The sequence below is a fragment of the Sinocyclocheilus anshuiensis genome, unplaced genomic scaffold (assembly GCF_001515605.1).
Source record: "Sinocyclocheilus anshuiensis isolate Anshui unplaced genomic scaffold, SAMN03320099.WGS_v1.1 scaffold58, whole genome shotgun sequence".
Classification (NCBI taxonomy): Eukaryota; Metazoa; Chordata; class Actinopteri; order Cypriniformes; family Cyprinidae; genus Sinocyclocheilus; species Sinocyclocheilus anshuiensis.
In genome coordinates, this window is record NW_015547688.1 from 3,002,617 (window position 1) to 3,022,448 (window position 19,832).

Below are 19,832 nucleotides of genomic sequence, written 5' to 3' on the forward strand. Positions count from 1 at the left end.
AGTGTGAATGTAGCTTGTCAGACGTGCTCAGGTGGTGTCCGTGCCTGTTTGTCTTGTGCATTCAGCAGTGCTCACTTTTCTTGAGTGCTGTTTAACTCCGAGATGATCACTAGGTATGTAGGTGGAAGCTACGTACATTCAGTCCAACATTGTGGTGATCAGCTGTGTCCCACAGCCTGTCAATTTTAAGGCTTTGTTTGTTAAAAGCTTTCCATTACATCAGAGATGCAGGCAGTCATTAGAAATGAGTCACTTGAACTAAGACATTACCAGCTTTATCCTTTGTTGAAGGCAGAGCAGGACTTACAAAAAGCTGGATTTTCTTTTCTCAGCTATCTTTTCAGAAGCTTCTTTTGAAGTCTTTCACCAAGACCAAGAGAACAGATTAAGCCATTCTGGTTAGTTTATGGGCTGATTAATTAATGGGGCAAAAAATACATTATAAGTCTTATACACTACCAGTCAAAAGTTAATTTTAAACTTTTTAAATTTTAATTAAATTATTTTAAAGGGGTCATGAACTGCCTTTGTTTTTTGTTTTGTACAGTTCTCTAAGGTCCACTTATAATGTTATCAAGATTTTTACATAAAAAACATCATAATTTAGAAGTAATAGGCTATTTTGCTGTCCTGTCTTTAACCCCCCTCATCAGAACGCTCTGTTTGAATAGGCGTGGCTAAGAGTTGTGTGTTTGAAAGTCTACATCCTTCATAGATGGACGCTGCTGTGATTTAGGTTAAAAACGCATACATACTCACTACATATCAAACAATCTGTAATAACAGACAAAGCAATAGTGATCATGTTATGAAAACAGTTACACTTGTGTGTTGTGACCGAGCGGCAACCTCCCGCTCTCTCTCGTGAAGCCAACAAGGAAGTGACTTAAGCTGCAATTCATCGACTGGCCGCTAGAGGCTGGCTGCAAAAGGGAGTCAATCCCATAGACTCCCCATGTTAAAATGCCCAACTTTACAGCAGAAAAAAACATGTTTACAGCCTGGTTCAAAAAATGATTTTGGTCTATATAGCTAATTTTGCCCTTCATGACAACTGTGAGGGGGGTGAATTTTTTTATAACTCATCCGTTTAAATTATATTAAGCCTTAAATTTAGGCCTTTTAATTAAGGGCGTGGCCACTTGAGTGACAGGTGGATTGCCGCTGCTACTGTCGGATCCAATATAGTAGGCACAGCATCATCTTTTAGTTTCAGTCTTTCTGAAAATCCTGTTTCGAATTGTGCCTTGTTATTGACTTGATCTGACACTTCATTAAAAATAAAGCTCTTTAAATACAGTTTTTCGTTTGGTTTCTGGGTAGACCTGCATTTGCCGCTCTTGTCATTTACCTACTCTATGCCCGAATCAGTGGGCGAGGCTAAACAGGCAGCGATGTAGAAGCAGGCGTTGATCTTCTTCTGCAGAGGCGGGGTTTATCCACACTATTACATCATAGAGTAGTAATATACAATTATTATTTATGTTTCACTTAAAATTATTGTTTGATGTTTTTTATTATTTATTTGTTGCATTTTTTTATTTATTGGGATAAACCCTGGTTACACTTTATTTTGATAGTCCATTTTAGACATTCTACTAACTATAAGTAACTTTGCAACTACATGTCAACTAATTCTCATTCATTTGCAACTGCATGTCTACTAACTCTCAGAGTAGACTGTTAGGGTAGGTTTAGGGTTAGTAGAATAAGTTGACATATACTTGCAAAGTTTCTCATAGTCAGTATGCTGTATGTTGTGAACCCATCAAAATAAAGTGGTAGAAGATAATAAGCAGACAGTCTACTAATACTCTAATGACTGCTAGTTGATATGCAGCTGCAAAGTCACTTACTGTTAGTAGAATGTCTAAATTGGACTATCAAAATAAAGTGTTACCTAAACCCTTTGTAGTCTCACATAGACAGACCTTCAGACTGACTGCAGACAGTCTGGACTCCATCGTAGCTTTCATTGGTCAAGGACCGCCCAAGAGGCAGTCTGACCAACATGTAAAGCAACCAATCACAGTTTGTTTTTATTTAGGAGCATGAATATATAAAGTCAATGTCTCTATAATAACAGACCGGCAAATTATTCATTCAAGAATGTCATGAAAGTTTACTGTAACAATGGCGCAGAGTCTATGTCGTAAACTTCACATTCTTTTGAAAATTCTGCGTTTAGCTCATCCTGAGAAGCGATTATTGTCACAGTTGTAAACGCGATGGCTTTCTTCTTCCATGAGGGGATTTGGCATCACGTTGGCTTTGTTTCACACACGCCTCCCGAAAATCGTTTATTTTTACATCAAATTTAACCAATGAGATGATGACGTTGAAACTCCCGAAGTATTTCCCATTTTGTTTGTCATATGCATCAAACATTCAACCAATGGTCCATGGGCATGACATCTGAGGCTGAGACTAAACCCTTTGAGTTGTTCTAAGGGTACATGCATATATTTGACTAGCAGTGTAGCTGATCAGAGAAGTCACAATAGGACGGGGGTGTCCAGTCCTGCTCCTGGAGGGCCACTTTCCTGAAGAGCTTAGCTCTAACACACCTGCCTGGAGGCTTCTAGCGATCCTGAAGACCTTGATTAGCTGGTTCAAATGCGTTTGATCAGGGTCAGAGCCAAACTCTGCTGGATAGTGGCCCTCCAGGATCAGGTATGGACACTCCTGCATTAGGATGTTATAGGAGTCTAACATACAGTATGTACGTTCCTCTAGTTCCTACAGCTCCCCCTCAGGGTGTGGAGGTCAAGGCAGTAAACTCAACCACAATTGAATTTACCTGGAATCCACCACCTCAACAGTTCATCAATGGCATTAATCAAGGCTACAAGGTAAACTCAGTTCTCCTCTACTGGTTACCATTGAGACCCTGTTATATACAGAAAATATGATATGTTTTGTGTTGGTCTGTGCCTCAGCTGATGGCGTGGCCTGAACAATCTCCAGAGAATGTTATCATCGTGACCATCACCCCTGATTATCACGGGACACGCCACCTCGGTTACATCAGCGGCCTAAAAAAGTTTACCTGGTACTTGACGTCAGTGCTGTGTTTTACCACACCAGGGAATGGACCCCGCAGTGTCCCCAAACTGGTGCAGACTCACGAGGACAGTAAGTAATAGACTGTTAGTCCCCACTTTTCAAAACGCTTATAAATCACACAGAATGGAGTGTAATCTGAAATAGCACAAAGTTTCCTGTAAGGGATTTTAAAAAACACACCAGCCTCAAAATGGAATTTACCACAGTCATGAATATTTACAGTTATTGCAAAACCGATGAAGCACCTGTTGCATGAACTTTTTTAATCCGTTTTAATGGAGGCTTCAAAGATAATTAAGTTAAACAAAATACTAGTTCAGAACAAAATGTTTATCTTAATTACTGAGAAAGCCAAACCACAAAAAACGCTCTTTAGTTGGCAGGAAATATTTAATATATGTAGCTTACTGCCAGCTTTTGACCTTTACATCAGCATCATGACACAGTGTTCTTGCTCTGAATCTCTACTGGGGTAGTTTGGGGGTGATAAAATACCAAATTACAAAATGTCTTATAAAAGTCACATTAATTAAAGTACTTCAGTACTTTCAGACTTAAGTACAAATACTGCTCTGTGGGTCAAGCTGATGTAATTATATCAAATGTCTTTAGGCATGCGACACTACAAGTGAGAAATTAGTTGGGGTACTTTAGAAGGAATGTTAGAACATAGAAAAAGCAACAATGTTTGTGTATGTGTTAGGTTTTGATATCATTGGGATCTTTGTTGTGGTTCATTATAAAGGGACTGAATAATGCTTTATTTCACATGTTTGATAATTAGAGTTTGGATTAGTCTAATCAGCCCAATTAGCTACAATAGAAAGAGCTTAGAAACAAAAGGAAGTATGCAACCAGGAAATGTCTGTGTGTTTAGTTCCAGGCCCTGTTGGTCGCTTGAGCTTTACAGAGATTTTGGACACGTCTCTGAGAGTGAGCTGGGAGGAACCCGTGGACAAGAACGGCATCATTACTGGTGAGTGTTTTTGACCTTTATGCTGCTTTCGTTGATATGAATCTGTAGAAAAACTGTGGAAATTATGAGCAGACGTCACAATAATAAAGGAAAGCACTTATATTTTGCAGCAACAAATCTGAATTAGTTTATTTGCACCAGCATTTGCAAAACTCAGTTTTGGGAATGATGAATTGTTCATTAGATTTGTCTTTGCTGTTAAATGAAATCTAATCTGCCCCCCTCTGTTTAAATGTAGCTGAACGTTGCATTATACAGAGCAGGTGAGCCTGTAAAGGAGCTCCATTTTCATTTGCCAGCTCTTGGGTGTTCGTATAGCTTTATTAATGGATACACTTCTATTTAACACTTCATTGAGTTTTTGCACAAAGGCAATTATGGCATCGTTGTATGCGTTCAGTTGGCAGAAACAATTTTCGCTCCCTGTTGCACAGCTGTAAAGGATGCTTTTGTGATTGTGTGTGTGTGTGTGTGTGTGTGTGTGTGTGTGTGTGTGAGTGTGTGTGTCTGTGAGTGTGTGTGTGTGAGCTTTATTAATGGATACACTTCTATTTAACACTTCATTGAGTTTTTGCACAAAGGCAATTATGGCATCGTTGTATGCGTTCAGTTGGCAGAAACAATTTTCGCTCCCTGTTGCACAGCTGTAAAGGATGCTTTTGTGATTGTGTGTGTGTGTGTGTGTGTGTGTGTGTGTGTGTGTGTGTGTGTGGGCGCAGATGCATGTGTTTTAGTATTCCGGGAGTGCTATTTATCCATATTGTGCTGGAATCATTACCACAAGGAACGGAGAATGCAAACAGATCAAAATAAAAGAAATGTTAACCGTGATCAAAAGATCTGTAAGCAGGGTGCTAACTACGGGGGAGCTAGGGGGAGCTCGGCTCCCCTTAGTAAGACATGGGCTCCCCTCAAAGTCCACGGTGTAGTTCGAACACTGTCTGTAAGCATGAGTTGACAATCCAGCATAAGACAAGAACATGAGCGTGAATCTCACGAAACCTGTTAAGAACACTTCCAGGTCATATTTTACCCCAAAATCAAGAAGATTTTGCTTTTGAAAAATGAAGACTTTTTAGAGCAATGAGATCTTTGGAACTTTCTATTTATCAAATAATCCTGAAATTATTTTTTGTTTCCACAAAAATATTAAGCAGCACAAGGATGATGTGACACTGAAAATTCAGCTTTGCCATCACAGGAATAAATAGCATAAATAAATGTATTTATAATATTTTGCAACTGTTTTAAAAACATTGAAAACCCCGAAACTTAGAATGTTTTTTTAATAATACTGTAAAAATGAGAATCTAGTGAAAATTGATCTTTGAGGATTATGAAAATTAGATCAAAAAGGATGGCAATGAGAAGACATTACTGTAAATAAATAGTGAGTAGAATATTTCTACAATGTCCAAAAATGGCTGAACCAACAATTGTCATGTAAATAATGTCAAAACTAAGTCTTAAAAATACATGGGTTTAGTTTATGTATGCAAAATATCATTTATTTTCTTTTTCATTTCTTTGTTTTGGCTTGAAATGTGACCAGAACAACACATTTTCATGAGAGTCACTCATGACATCTCAATAATGCAGAGAAAGAATTAGATGTGGACTAACGAGGCAGCAGTAGATTGATACTAGACATAGATTAAGCCGAGTGAGTTGCGGAACGGCGCTGGATGTAGATCGAGAGTTTGGAGACGAATGAGATCAGACATACATTAGACTAAATAGCTCCTGTCTATATCAATGTACACAGCATTGTTGTTGAATGTTGCCTATGCCTGTTCTCCAGCGAGCTCTCCCAGAGCAAAGCTTGATTTATGAGCGCCTCAATGGAAAAGGACATTCAGCGATTGGAAACAGTGCTGACTCTGGGAGAAAATACTCCCAATAAACAGCAAATTACATAGGATCTCTGCTGGCTATTAGTCTCAGTTAGATGTGGGTTAGGGGGCAGAGCCCTGGGTCTAGACAACTCACTACAGCAGTTCCCCATTTCACCCACCTTGTTTGTTAAAGAGAGATTGTTTATTTCAAGTTCAAGACCTCAGAAAAATTCCTCAAATTGACCCGTTCCCACGGGTTTTGAGCTGTAAAGTGTGTGAAACTCAAATGACTTTTCAAGTTTTAATGAATGTGATGGTGTTTTGCAGGTTACCTGGTGTCCTGGGAAGTTCAGGGGAAGAACCAATCGCGAGTGGCACGTACTTTGACCAACTCCACATTGGACTACAAGGTCACCGGTCTGACATCCCTCACTACGTACACGCTAGAAGTGGCAGCTATGACGGAGGCGGGCGTAGGAACTCTAACTTCCTCCACCATTTCATCTGGAGTGCCACCAGGTCTGTCGTAGCTTTAAACATAGACAATTAAAAATAAAACCTGCATTACAGGAGCTCCTCTTCCTTATTTCTGCATGAATATTGTACACAAGCAATATAAGAATGAGTGATGATCTTTTATGCTGGTCTTTTTTTGCTCAGAAACTGCGAAGTTGGTGCCTGTGCGCTACCATAAATCAAATGTGGCACTGAAGGAGAAATATTAATTTGCACCGGCTTTAGCGCAGGCTTTCTCTCACTGAAAGAAGGCAAATGCTGAACTGGCTGAACGCCAAGCCAACACCATAATGCCTGCTGATAAATTGCATATTGTGAGACATTAGGGAACAGACGTCTACACATCTCAGTGGGGATTTCAGGCAGCTGCGAGACTATCGTCTGTTATTTGATTTAATTGCAGTGTAATTTCATCAAAGGTTTATCAAAGCAAATTAGACTTTTTTTATCTCTGCACTTCAAAAGAATCGCAGATCTCTTTTTTTTGACTCAGTCCCTCGTGCAACATGGATCTACACAGTGTTATTAAAAATATTCCGGTCAAGATTTCAAAATGTGTAGTGTTATTGACTTTAGAAGGCATGCTTGTGGATGTTTTGTGGTTATTGATTGTTGTGATGTGTGGATGTTGTTTAGAAGTGACTTTTAACTTTTACTTCGTTTCGGTTTCACGCAGAACTTCCCGGGCCTCCATCAAATTTGGTTATTTCCAAGATCAGTTCACGATCTGCTACGCTGAAGTTCCGTGCAGGGGATGATGGGAAGACGACCATCTCCAAGTGGATCGTTGAGGGGCAGGTGAGTCATATTTCAGTTCTTCTTTATCCGATCGTTATCTGCCTACCATCATGCTGGCCTGAAGCTGTACATCCTCACAGTGCTCCCTGATGAGTCTTCACTAGCAAATAAAAACATTTTACATGATAATGAAACGTCCCTGCAGTGTTGAGTCAAGTACTTATGATGATTTGTGTAGGCTTTGTCTCCTAATCCTGGGAATGTGCATTCCAGTTATTTTGACAGCTTGATGGATAAATCAGTCGAGTTCTGGAGGATTTAAGGTGGGACAGTGAGGCAAAAAATGTCTGTGCTATTTTTATTTAAATATTTTTTTTAAATGGCTGTTGCACTGTACTGCATTCTCACAAAAAATGAAATGAGTTCTTCTTATCTTGTTGACTTTGTCGATCAACAAGATTTTCGGCTGTTGAAATGTGTCTAAAAAAAATAAATAAAATAAAATAGTTATTGAGTGGGACTGGAGCAAAAAATATCTGCAATATTTTTATTTGTACAGTAGGTCACTGAACAAAATTTTGACTGTTGTATCTTGTCTCGTTAAAAATAATTAATTCATAAATAAGTAAATAAATAAATAAACAAGCAAACTAATCAAGTTCTGAAGGATTTAAAGTGGGACAGTGGAGCAAAACATACCTGTTATTTTTATTTCAATATTTAAAAAATGTCTGTTGCATTGTCTCTCACAAAAAAATGAAATGAATGAATGAAACAAACAAACAAATAAAACAAACTAGAGTTCTTCTTCCATCTTGATTGGTCAATTAGTTGTAATGTGTCTCAAATAAAATAAAGTTATTGAGGGTTAAAAGTTGGACAGTGGAGCACACACAAAGGTTTTTGCCTGTTGTGTCATGTTTAAGAAATAAAATAAAATAAAATAAAATAAAACAGCTTCTTGAGGATTCAGAGTGGGACAGTGGAGCAAAAACAAGTTCTGCAATATTTTTATTTGTATACACTTTTTGACTGTTGTATCATGTCTCACTAAAAAAAAAAGTATAAAAAAGTAAATAAACAAACTAACTAATCAAGCTCTTGAGGATTTAAGGTGGGATTGTGGAGCAAGAAAATCTTTGCCATTTTTATTTGTTGGTCAATATATTTTGACATTTTTATTATATTATTTTATGTTATTTTGTGTCTCACAATAAAGAATGAACGAGCGAATGAATGAATGAAAATGTTAGCTCATAATCTCAGTTTGATTCGGCCAATCTGCTCATCAGTTTATACTTAAGGTTACACCGTGCTTATTTGGTAGTGTTTAAGCACTCAAACCTACATCCAGCTGTCATCACAAGGCTTTAAAAACAGCCAGCATGCAGACTTATCACACATACTCGATTCACTTCCAATCAGCACTTCCATTTCAACCTGAATAACAGCAAGTTCCAGTTGTGATTGCCCTCTACGGCTCAGAGATGTATTGAGAGTGCATCCTCGCCCTTTCCACATCGCCTGTGACTCTTGCAAAAGTGATGACAGATTGAATCACATGACTGACTCCTAATTTGTAATCGACGTCAACTCTCTGAACTTGACAGCGCCGGGCCGGAGCTTGCGAAAGGAAGCTTCTGCTTTTCATGCGGCGGCACTTGAATTCCAGAGTTGATTGAGGCCGGGCTATCTGCCACTGCAGAAATCTGTCACCGAGTGAGAGAGAGCCCCTGCATACGCACCAGCTATGAAATACAACGGCAGTCTCCAGCATAAGGTGCCACGCGTCCAACATCTATCACGTTGGCATAAATGCTTACCGCATACAGTACACTCCACTGGTCATAGTAAATCTTCCTGAGTGCTATGAGCTTTGATTGGTTTAGACTTGGCTCGCACAATGTGTTTGAAATGGGGCAGTGGCTGGCACCGTCCTGGACTCAATTGAAAAAGCTTTAACCTGCTCCGTTCTGCATTCCCACTGAAGACCCGTTCCCTACAAAACACTCTAAGAGCCTTTGGCCTGTGACGTACCGGATATAATGAAGTGCGGGGATTTTTCTTCTCCTTCTTTCATTTACTTTGCTGCTTGGACTCTGCACTCGACAAATGCTGAGAGATACCGTTCTCAAAAGGGGCTGAAAAATGGCTCTTTTCAGATGTTTGGAAATGCCTCATGTAGCCAGACTACTGCCGTAAAGTCCACTGTTTATTCTGGTGAAGAATCACCCATCTGACTGATACATAAAATGACAAACCGCTTTTACTTTGTGACATTTTTAGGGTGTATATCTCATTTACAGACTAAGTCTTATAGATTTTGTAGTGCTTTTGTAGCAGCCCTTGAACTTATAAACATGATTTTGTGTTCTGGTGATAAATGAGTGAATATTGATTTGCAGTTTTCATCTGATAGTCTGTAGGATTTTTCAAAATCTATTTATAGGACGGTCAAAGTTAATGTATAAAATTAAAATATTTATTAAATTTGTTTAATCAAGTATTTTTTAAATGCTTCACTGATATTTATTGTGAAAAGTGAACACATTTTAAATAAATTGAAAATCTTTCTCTTCAGATTTATTTCCCTGTCATTACTCTATTAGTGGGTAGAAAAAAATTATACAAAGTGAATGTCTTCCAGATAATGTTTTAATAGTTTGTTTTGGGTTTAGTACAGTGACAGCCAATTATTTAATTTTGCAAACAACATCTTATCTTTATAATAATATAATAATAATACCAAAATAATTGTCTTTTTCTAAAGCCGTATGACTGTAATAGCAGAGGAATAAATGTGAAGAGTAATATTTTTTCATTTATTTCAGATGTGTTTGCTTTTCACTATAAATTCAGTTTTTAAAAAAATGACTTCATTAAATATATTTAATGCATATTTTAAGTTAGTACATTAACTTTCACCCTTAACATTTGTGTGAATGGGTCTGTTTTATAGAAAATAATATAGATGCCTTCATTTTTTAAAGGGGTCAAAAAATAATAAAAACTGAGAAACCAAAATTCCCTTGATCTTTTGACATGTAAGAGGTCATTGTGCTATAAAAACATTCTGTAAGTTTCAGAACTCAAAACTTTCTCGTTAGTCTAAAAGCAGCTTATATTGAAGCCAGTCTGCCAAACCTCGCCCACTGATTCACGCATGTAGTGTTTACAAGAGAGGCGAATGCGCAGGTCTACGCAGAAACCAAACAATAAAAATGCTCTGATGATGACAACAAGATGCTGTGCCGTGCCAAGCTGGGGAAGAACTGTCTTTGCATTGCCTTCCTTCTGATCCCAACATTAGGAAAGATTACCACGGATTCGTTTACAAACGAGGCACAATTCGACGCAGGTTTTTCATAAAGATTGAAACTAAAAGACGATTCTGTGCTGACTATATTTGGAGCCGACAGTAATGTCACAACACACAAGTGTGAGTAACTGTTTTCATAACATGATCACTATTGCTTTGTCTGTTATTACAGATTGTTTGAAATGTACTGAGTATTTATGCGTTTTTAACGTACTGTAAATCACTGCAGCGTCCATCTATGAAGGATGTAGGCTGTCAAACTTACACAACTCTTAGCCAATCATAGCATTGGGCGTTTACTTCTGTTCTGAGTCTACAATCTGCCACACCTGTTCAAACAGAGCGTTCTGATGAGGGGGGTTAAAACAGGACAGAAAATAGTTACTTCTGAATTATTGTTTTTTGATGTAAAAATCTTGATAACATTATAAGTGGTCCTCAGAGAACAGTACAAAATAATAAAAAAAGGCAGTTCATGACCCCTTTAATACATCCCTCACGAGGGGATCATCATATGTAGGGGTCGTTGGTATTGTTGGCACAGACTGTAACAGCAGGGCTCTCTATCTTTAGGTTGGCAGTATCGGTGAAGAGGAAGAGTGGAAGGTGTTGTACGAGAAAGAGAATGACCCTGAAGCTCAGGTGTTGGAGGTGCCCAATCTCACACCGTTCACACACTACAGGTCAGCACTGTTTCACTACAAACACACATTAACTGCATTAACACAGAAATCGCCATGTAAACAGCATTTTCATTTACTTTAATCTGAATAAATACACATTTTAAGTGAGCCTAATCAAATGAAGAAAAATGTAGATTACTCCAATTACAGTTGCATTACTGAAGACACGTATACACCTTAATCAGATTATGATTCTGTGTCTGCATAAACAAATCGAACGGTTCACAGTTCAAGTCAGCACACTATGGCAATGTTTTCGCTTCTGTGTTTATGCTTCTGATCTTGTTATTTTCTGCTTCTTTCCCTGAGGATGCCGTTAATTCATTCCTTTCTTCTTTCTTGTTCTTTCTGATCTTGACATCTTTGTCTTATGCTAAAAAAAAGACAATTGAACCTAGATTTGCTACAGAATTGCTGAGACATAGTGTGTGCATGAAATCTATTTACACACAGAAAACACTTTATTTTATGCATGGACTTCAGAATTCACTACACACTGCAAGTTCTGCGAGTGACGGTCGCATCTGAATGATCGCTCTGTGTGTGTACAGAATACAACACAGTGAAAAATCACTCTAGAACTTGTGATGGTTGACATAGTGATAACCATAGCTGCAATATAGCATATGGCATCTTGTGGATATAAATAACAAACATGGACGCCAACCTGTTTGGTGTTGATTCTGCCAAAAGAAATAATAGAGACTAGAGCTAAAATAGTATCAAAATGTATATATTTGCGAAATGTGATTCAAGTTTGTTTGCACGTTTCTGAATGAATATATATATATATATATATATATTGAAACAGGCTTTGGAATATATTTAATTATTAATAATTAATTGTAGTTAATTATTTAAAAAATATTACTTAGCACGCTTACATAGACCAACTATTACGAAAATAGTGCTATTCAGTGCTATACTTTATGTGTCTGCCATAATAGTCATTTTTGAATTCGAGGCCTGCAAGCCCGTCGGGTCCCACTGAGTCCATTCGGGCCGGGCTCGGGCCATTTTTTTTTTTTTACAGATCAGGCTCGGGTCGAACTCGGGCTCATTTAGCTTCCCTTCTTTTATTGTGCCCATATACGTGCAGAGCACACATAGGCTACTGTATGAAATATTGTTATATTGATTATATTATAAATAGGCATATTATACATAGCCTATGCAATACGCAACGCATTAGCATATAGGTGACAGTTGACCATGCAGAGCATCAGGGAGAAGTTGGAGCGTGGGGAGTTACTAAAAGTTCCCAATGCTTCTGGAAAAGCTGCATTTTGGAAGAGTTTTGATTTGATTACCACGGCAAACAGTGAGTCAATTGGTCATGTGCAGTGCAGAATCTGCAAACATATCCTTGCACATGACAGCAAAAAACACACGCAATAGGCTAAAGCGTGCCGCAAAGCCCCAGCAAAAGTAATTAACATGAATGTGTCGGGGGGGAATAGTAAGGAGATATTTTAATTATTTATTAATAAGTTCTGAGTCCATGTCGCAAAGATGAAGATGATGATCCTGACTCACCATCTCCTCATTGGACGCGCCTTTAGAGAGAAATGCATTTTTATGGATTTTATAAAATCCGTAAAAAGAGTTTTTGTTTTTGATTTGAATTATTTAGTTTTAAAGTAGTAATTTAAAGCTTTCTATAGATATATTTAGCAAGTCTGTGACGCAAGTATTCGCTGAGTTTCGGTTCATCATTGTAAAGCGCTCCTGTCCGAAAATTGCAGAAAGTGCATCCTGTATTTATCCTTTATTTTATAAAAGCACAACATTTTGTTGATATTGTGAGTGCACAGAAATAAAAGTAGACCCTTTACAGTTCCGAGTGATGTATTACTCTTACCTTTATGAGCAAAAATGACGGCATATTTTAAGTTGTTTCCAATGCAAGTGATCGCTACACGAGTTTCACAGTTTGAGTTGAATTACTGAAATAAATTAACTTTTCCACGACATTCTAATTTATTGAGATGCACCTGTATAATTTATTTAATTAGATCTTTTAATCTATTGACATCCCTTATTTCAAATGCTGTATGCCAGAATTTGCTACAAATCTACTATTCACCATATAAAAATTAGATTTTGTAAAATTGTACCTATGTACCGTTCGATACATTTGTCACACGTAAACTGTTTAATTTGAATATTGTCTTATTTACGGTGCGTCAATAATCAGACTATTTCATTTGGTGAGATATTGCTGTTATCTAAACAGGTTTAATGTCTGACTTCATCCGTTTGTTTCAGACAGCTTGAATCATCTCTGAGCTACATGATGAACTGCTTGCCTCCGTGTTTTTCTCTACCCTGCAATTTATGTCAGATCTTATGGATGTTATCGCAGCCTCTCCATTTGTTCTGCTCACTGATAAACTTTGATTTCATGGTAATTTGTGCAATTATAAAGTGAACTGCAGCGAGCACATGCCCCGCACAGGGTTCCTCACAAACTCTATACTGCCATATACTTTCCCAATGGAAAGTCTGACCAGTGTTAAGTTTTAGCGAAGTGACTGATTAGCTTGGTGGTTACAGGTTCCGAATGCGTCAGGTGAATATCATGGGCCCGAGTCCGGTGAGCGTGCCATCCCGTGTAATTCAAACCCTGCAGGCTCCTCCAGACAAGGCGCCCAGCAGTGTGACGGTGCGCACTGCCAGTGAGACCAGCCTCTGGCTACGCTGGGTGGTAAGTGCCATTGTTATTAAAAATCTGGGCTGTAGATTGTAAGTTCAAACCTCCATAAGGGAATTTATCACCATTCATTGTTACAGTATCATCATTGTGTCCCTGAGTAAACAACTTAACCTGTGTTTGCTCCAGAGGGCTGTATAGTAAAACTATACTCATCAACTCATCAAATGAAGTGTTTCATTAACATGTGTGTGACTTTTATCAATCAAATTGTTGCTGTTATATAAGACATTTCAAAGATTAATAGATATAATTCCGCAGATTCATATTATCTCTGAGAAATATTAAGTAAGCCCAGTGCATTATATTCAATTGAGTTCATTCAATAATTCAGGGTCTTGCTTCATTTTTTTGTTTCTTTCACAGAGGTTAGAATAAAAAAAGGATTCAAGGAAGCTTTTATATTGTAACCTTTAGTCCTAGTGTTCTGACACATGAATACAAGCTAGGATGTTGAAATCAGGGTGTTTTTAGACATCTGTTGATTTTCACCTGATATAAAGACTGCTTACATGTGAGAGCTACTGCCTAAATTGAGTTTCTCAAATTGAAGCTCTTTACCTGTCAAATTAAAAGCACATGAGAGCTGATGTTTTGCCAGTTTGTGACATCTCACTTATTTTTTGGCACCCAATCAAAATCGTTCAGTTGATTTTTTTTTGGGCACGTAAATGATGTAGCATTATTAAATATGCGTATTAAATATAAATATGAGATTTATAGGAGCATGTATATTTAATTGGGTTAGGCTGAGCTCAGCTGGCTTGCTTTAGCAATGTTCAGGACTCTGCTGAGACTGTGTGTTATAGAGGCCGCACTGTTTATTTTTACACTGTTTTTTTCTTTGGTTTTGCCTAATGAAAAAAGTTTTATACATTTAGTCTGTATTTCTTCATGTTCTTTATTTTTAGTCCATTTTACCCTGAAGGGCATATTGTTTTAGTCAAGGAAAATAATATTTTGAAGGTTGAAGATACTGCTCAGACAGAATCAGTGTTAATTTTGACAGGCATTTTTTATTTAGTCTTAGTCTTTATCTTGAGACGAAAATGCTTAATAGTCTTAGTCACATTTTTTGGTAGCTATTTTATATGTAGTCTTCAAACAAAAATAATCATTAATTATTCTCTCTTTAGACCAAATCATTTAAGCTTATGAGAAATTTTAATCAAGGATTGAATTTGGAAAAACTTGAATAAATTATGACAATTTTCATTTTTGGGTGAACGATCCCTTTAAACAGTAGTGAAAATGCAGCAACTTATAAAAATTATAGTTGTTTATATATAATATATATGTAATTTATAATTTTTGAAAAAGAAGCAGAATAAGACAATAAGACAAATACGAAAGAGATACAAATTAAACTAATTTTTCAGATACAGTAGGTTTACTTAACATATTTATTTAACATCTTTTGTTGGTTAACATTAATGACACAGATAGGTACTTAATTAGGAATGCTGTCCCTTTAAGACGGAAGGCGTGCATATAATACTGACACACGTTCAGTTTTCACCTACCTGTTTACTTTCACTTAATCCATAACCGACTGTACTTACGTGAGATACTCTACACCAGGGGTGCCCAACCCTGCTCCTGGCGATCGACTGTCCTGCAAAGTTCAGCTCCAACCCTAATCAAACACACCTGAAGCAACTAATTAGGGTCTTCAGGATCACTTAAAAATTAAAGGCAGGTGTCTTTGATTAGAGTTGGAGCTAAACTTTCCAGGACAGTCGATCGCCAGGAGCATGGTTGGGCACCCCTGCTCTACACGATAGACATTTGGACTGCTGTGTGTGTATTTGAGCACTGAGAACTGATCGCACGAGATCGAGAGAGAGCACTTCTATCAGCGCGATTCCGCCTACCCAACCAACTTTAAGTTAATCGACAACGAATTGTGACTCCCGGGGAAAGCGGGACGTCTGGTCACCTTACCCCTACCCCTTCGGGTGCTGAGGCCATTGTTTCAGATCGCTAGTTCGCATTTTGGGAGCCTATCCATCCACTGCGGCTGCCATAGTGAGACTAGATATGCAAACGCCCAAGACGCGGCATACATTTCGTCATAGTTTTTATCATCAGATATTAGTTTTAGCTCGTCAACGTCTGGTCTTAGTCACAGAAAAAATGTTCGTTAACGAATATTTTTCGTCGTCGTCTTCATTGACGAAATTAACACTGCTCAGAATGATAAAAAAAAGTGTGTCAATATTCAAAGTTTTATAACATACACTACTGTTCAAAAGTTTGGGGTCTGTATTGGAGGCTGCATATATTTGATCAAAAATACAGTAAAACAGTAATTTTGTGAAGGTTTTTTTTATTATTATTTTTTATTTAAAATAAGTTTTCTATTTGAATATGTTGTAATTTATTCCTGTGATAGTAAAGCTGAATTTTCAGCATCATTACTCCAGTCTTCAGTGTCACATGATCCTTCAGAAATCATTCTAATATGCTGATTTGCTGCTCAAGAAACATTCATGATTATTATCAATGTTGAAAACAGCTGTGCTGTTTATTATTTGTATGGAAACTGATACATTTTTTTCAGGATTCTTTAATGATTAAAATGTTCAAAAAATGTATTTATTTGAAATAGAAATCTTAATAAATGTCGACTTATTTAAGACATAATAAATGTCTTTACTGTCACTTTACATCAAATTAATGTGTTCTCATTGAATAAAATTATTAATTAAAAAAAAACCTTTATGACCCCAAACTTTTGACTGGCAGTGTAGTATAAAATTACCATAACAACATAAACATTTATTAACTGAAATATGTATGAATATACAAAAGATTTGTTGCTAAAACCAAAATACATCTTGTGAAAACTCTTCATTCGCGTCACCATGTGTCAAAAGGTATATCATTACCTTCATGAATACAGATAATTAATCTTATATAAGTGGTTCAGTATTGAATTATTTAAATAAATTCTTTCCAGATTTTTCCACTGCAAAAGACGTTGTTAGTTCATTATTAATGTCTTGCTGTCTGTTTTTTCCTTGTCATTTAGCATCTACTGCATGTGTTCATTAAAATGTACCTTTTTTTCCTCATCTTCATTACCGCTGATGAAATGAAAACACTCTATGTCAAGGAACATCTCTGTCAGTAATTCTGTTGACTTATAACAAGAGTGATGTTTCCCCGCAGCCACTGCCAGAGACCGAGTACAATGGAAACCCAGAGAGCGTGGGCTACAGGGTCAGAGTGTTGCGAGCGGACCTGCGGGGTGAGGCCAGCACACGATTGGTGAACGACAGGCTGGAGAGGGAGATCACCCTGGAGGGTCTGGAGGAGTGGACCGAATACCAGCTACAGATCCAGGCCTTTAATTCCATAGGCCCCGGGCCCTGGAGTGAGCCCGTGAAGGGACGCACGCGTGAGTCAGGTGAGGACACCCAGTCAGATACTAATATGGGTTGATGAGCCCCATGGGATGTAGTGATGCAGAGGGAGCATCTTGAAATTTCCATTCTCAGGATAATCATATTCTCAAATCTAAACAGGTGGTTCGCAGATTGAAATTTTATTTCCTTTGTGATCACCATAACAGCTCCTCACTGCACACTTACTCTGTCGGACTGGAGAGCTGCTCTGAATGCTTGCCTACACTTCAGATAAGAAGCCAGGTGATTGGCTGCCTGATGTCGCTACTTATCTTTACCGTTGCTCCCTGCAAGATACAGTCAAGAAAGATTTATGGCCCCAAATGGCTACAGCGTAAACTTCAAAAATATGCTATTTAAAGGTGAAGTGTGTCATTTCTGTGTCACCGGTGATATCAGACTGAATTGTAAATATGTTTACATTTTTTGTAAACAATGAGAAAGATGTTTACGCATGCAAAAGACAGCACCACAATGCTAGGGTTTTGTGGTTTGCTTGCAGGGCAGTGCTATGCAGTAGTTCTGGGTGGTTGCTAGCCCAGGTCTACAGATCCCAAAGAAATGAATCATTTTATTCAATAAGGAGGCATTCAATTGATCAAAAGTGACAGTAAAGACATTTATAATGTTGCAAAAGATTACTATTTCAAATAAATGCTGTTCTTTTGAACTTTCTATTCAGATCCTGAATCCTGAAAATAAATGCATCACAGTTTCCATAAAAATATTAAACAACACAACTGATTTCAACATTGATGATAAGAAATGGAGCAAATCGGCATATTAGAATGATTTTTGAAGCATCGTGTGACACTGAAGACTGGAGTAATGATGCTGAAAATTCTGATAGCCTTGGTGAGCATAAGAGACTGTTAAAAACGTAAAAAATCTCAACAACCCCCAACTTTTGAACATTAGTGAAACTACTAAATCTAACTGTTTTTTTCTTCCACAATTTAATTATATTTCCACTTGGTAAAAAGTTGAAAGTCTGATCAATTAAAGTAATAGTCAACCTCCTCTAAACAAGCCTCAATATTTGAGGAGCTTAAATCCATAACCCTTAGTATGACAAGTAAAAACAAGTTTTAAACACTCTTTCCATCTTCCAGGGTTTGGATGATCAGGTTATCTCACCACAAACTTATCCAGTTGATCAAGTGATGAATAAATAAATGAGTTAGTGTTGTTATGCCTAACCTAATTGTCCCATTCAAACAGATTGCAATTCCATTTGGTGCCACTAGTGGATCAGAAATTGCACACTTCAACATTAATAGTTCTTTGGAAGGCTGCACTTGGATGATGAAGTTTGTCTGTGGAGAGAGTCATTATATAATTGTGTGGCTAATAGCCCACACGTAGAGACGTTCTGGGCTGACTGTGCTGTCTGATATGAGGCCTGGTGTTAAAGGTTTGCCATCTTTTAGTGGTCTGTTCACTGTCTCCTCGTGCTCAAACTCTTGTTTGCTGCTCACACGCTAATGCTGTTTGCTTTCTTTTTCCCTTATGACATTGGAGAGGTGACTAATCTACGTGAGTTTACTCAGTATTCGGGGCCGTGTGTTAAGGCACAGTGCGATAAGGGAGTGTGATTTGTCTTTCTCTGTTTGCGTAGTGCCATCGGGGGCTCCGGAAAATGTGACGGCGGAGGCCATGAGCTCCAGTCGCATCCTGTTAACCTGGGGCTCAATTCCTGAGCACGAGCAGAACGGCAACATCCTCGGATACAAGGTGGTTTCTCGTGAGAATAGCTTCTGCGTTGATGTTTTGTCTTTTTTTATTCTTTGTGATTTCACACAAATGAAAATGACCTCAGACTGATGTCAAGTAGTGCGCTGAGGTACTCTGAAACAATGTCTGCTGAAGGAGCCCTTGGCTCAGTATAATAAGCATCTCAGAAGTGAATAAAGGTTTTTCTCATGTAAGATCAACCCCTTAAACTGTGTTTTGTATGATGAAATGACATGAAAGATTTGATGGTTGTTTGTCTTGAGGAGGGGAGGCATTGTTTTTATTTTTCATTGAAACCAAACATTTCCTATAATAACTACCCTTTGTAGCTGTACTGTACTATTCCTAAAATGAATCAATCTAATATATATATATATATATACAGGGTTTGAAATTAACACCAGCCAACCAGCCAAATGCGGGTAAAAATCAGCTGTGGCGGGGAACGCTGTCAAATCACTAGCCAATTTGTCGGGTTACTTTTCGTAAATTATGTTCACTCATTAATTTCTTGGGGAAGTTCATGCAAGCCAAATCTGCGCCGGTTTAGCGCAAATACTGAACTCGTGAGACATCATGACATTGTCGAGTATATTGCAAAAGCTAAACAAAACACACCTACAGAGGCGTGCATACGCGACGAGATGAAGTCTGGTTAGAGTATACCAAAACAGTAGTGATGCGCGGATGGCGGTTATATCCGCGGGCGCTGCGGATAATCCGCGGATCGGGTGGGTCGGGTAATAAAAAAATGCATTCTGATTATTTGCGGGTGGGTCGCGGGTGGATAAAATAAATCATTAATGATGCAAGTATTAACTACATTTTCTAAATTATGAACG

General features: G+C 37.9%; 1 protein-coding gene across 4 annotated transcripts in view; it reads left to right on the forward strand.

The window, feature by feature from the left end:
* The window catches only part of LOC107703405 (protein sidekick-1-like), a 334,600-nt gene that overhangs the window by 272,836 nt on the left and 41,932 nt on the right, over positions 1 to 19,832 (forward strand). For all 4 annotated transcript variants that reach the window (XM_016506019.1, XM_016506020.1, XM_016506021.1 and 1 more), the window contains exons 18-26: positions 2,737 to 2,852; positions 2,940 to 3,135; positions 3,944 to 4,042; positions 6,205 to 6,396; positions 7,070 to 7,191; positions 11,024 to 11,133; positions 13,690 to 13,840; positions 17,021 to 17,258; positions 18,875 to 18,990. In XM_016506019.1, coding sequence (XP_016361505.1) covers positions 2,737 to 2,852; positions 2,940 to 3,135; positions 3,944 to 4,042; positions 6,205 to 6,396; positions 7,070 to 7,191; positions 11,024 to 11,133; positions 13,690 to 13,840; positions 17,021 to 17,258; positions 18,875 to 18,990 — 1,340 coding nt within the window. The remainder of the gene's footprint in view (positions 1 to 2,736; positions 2,853 to 2,939; positions 3,136 to 3,943; positions 4,043 to 6,204; positions 6,397 to 7,069; positions 7,192 to 11,023; positions 11,134 to 13,689; positions 13,841 to 17,020; positions 17,259 to 18,874; positions 18,991 to 19,832) is intronic.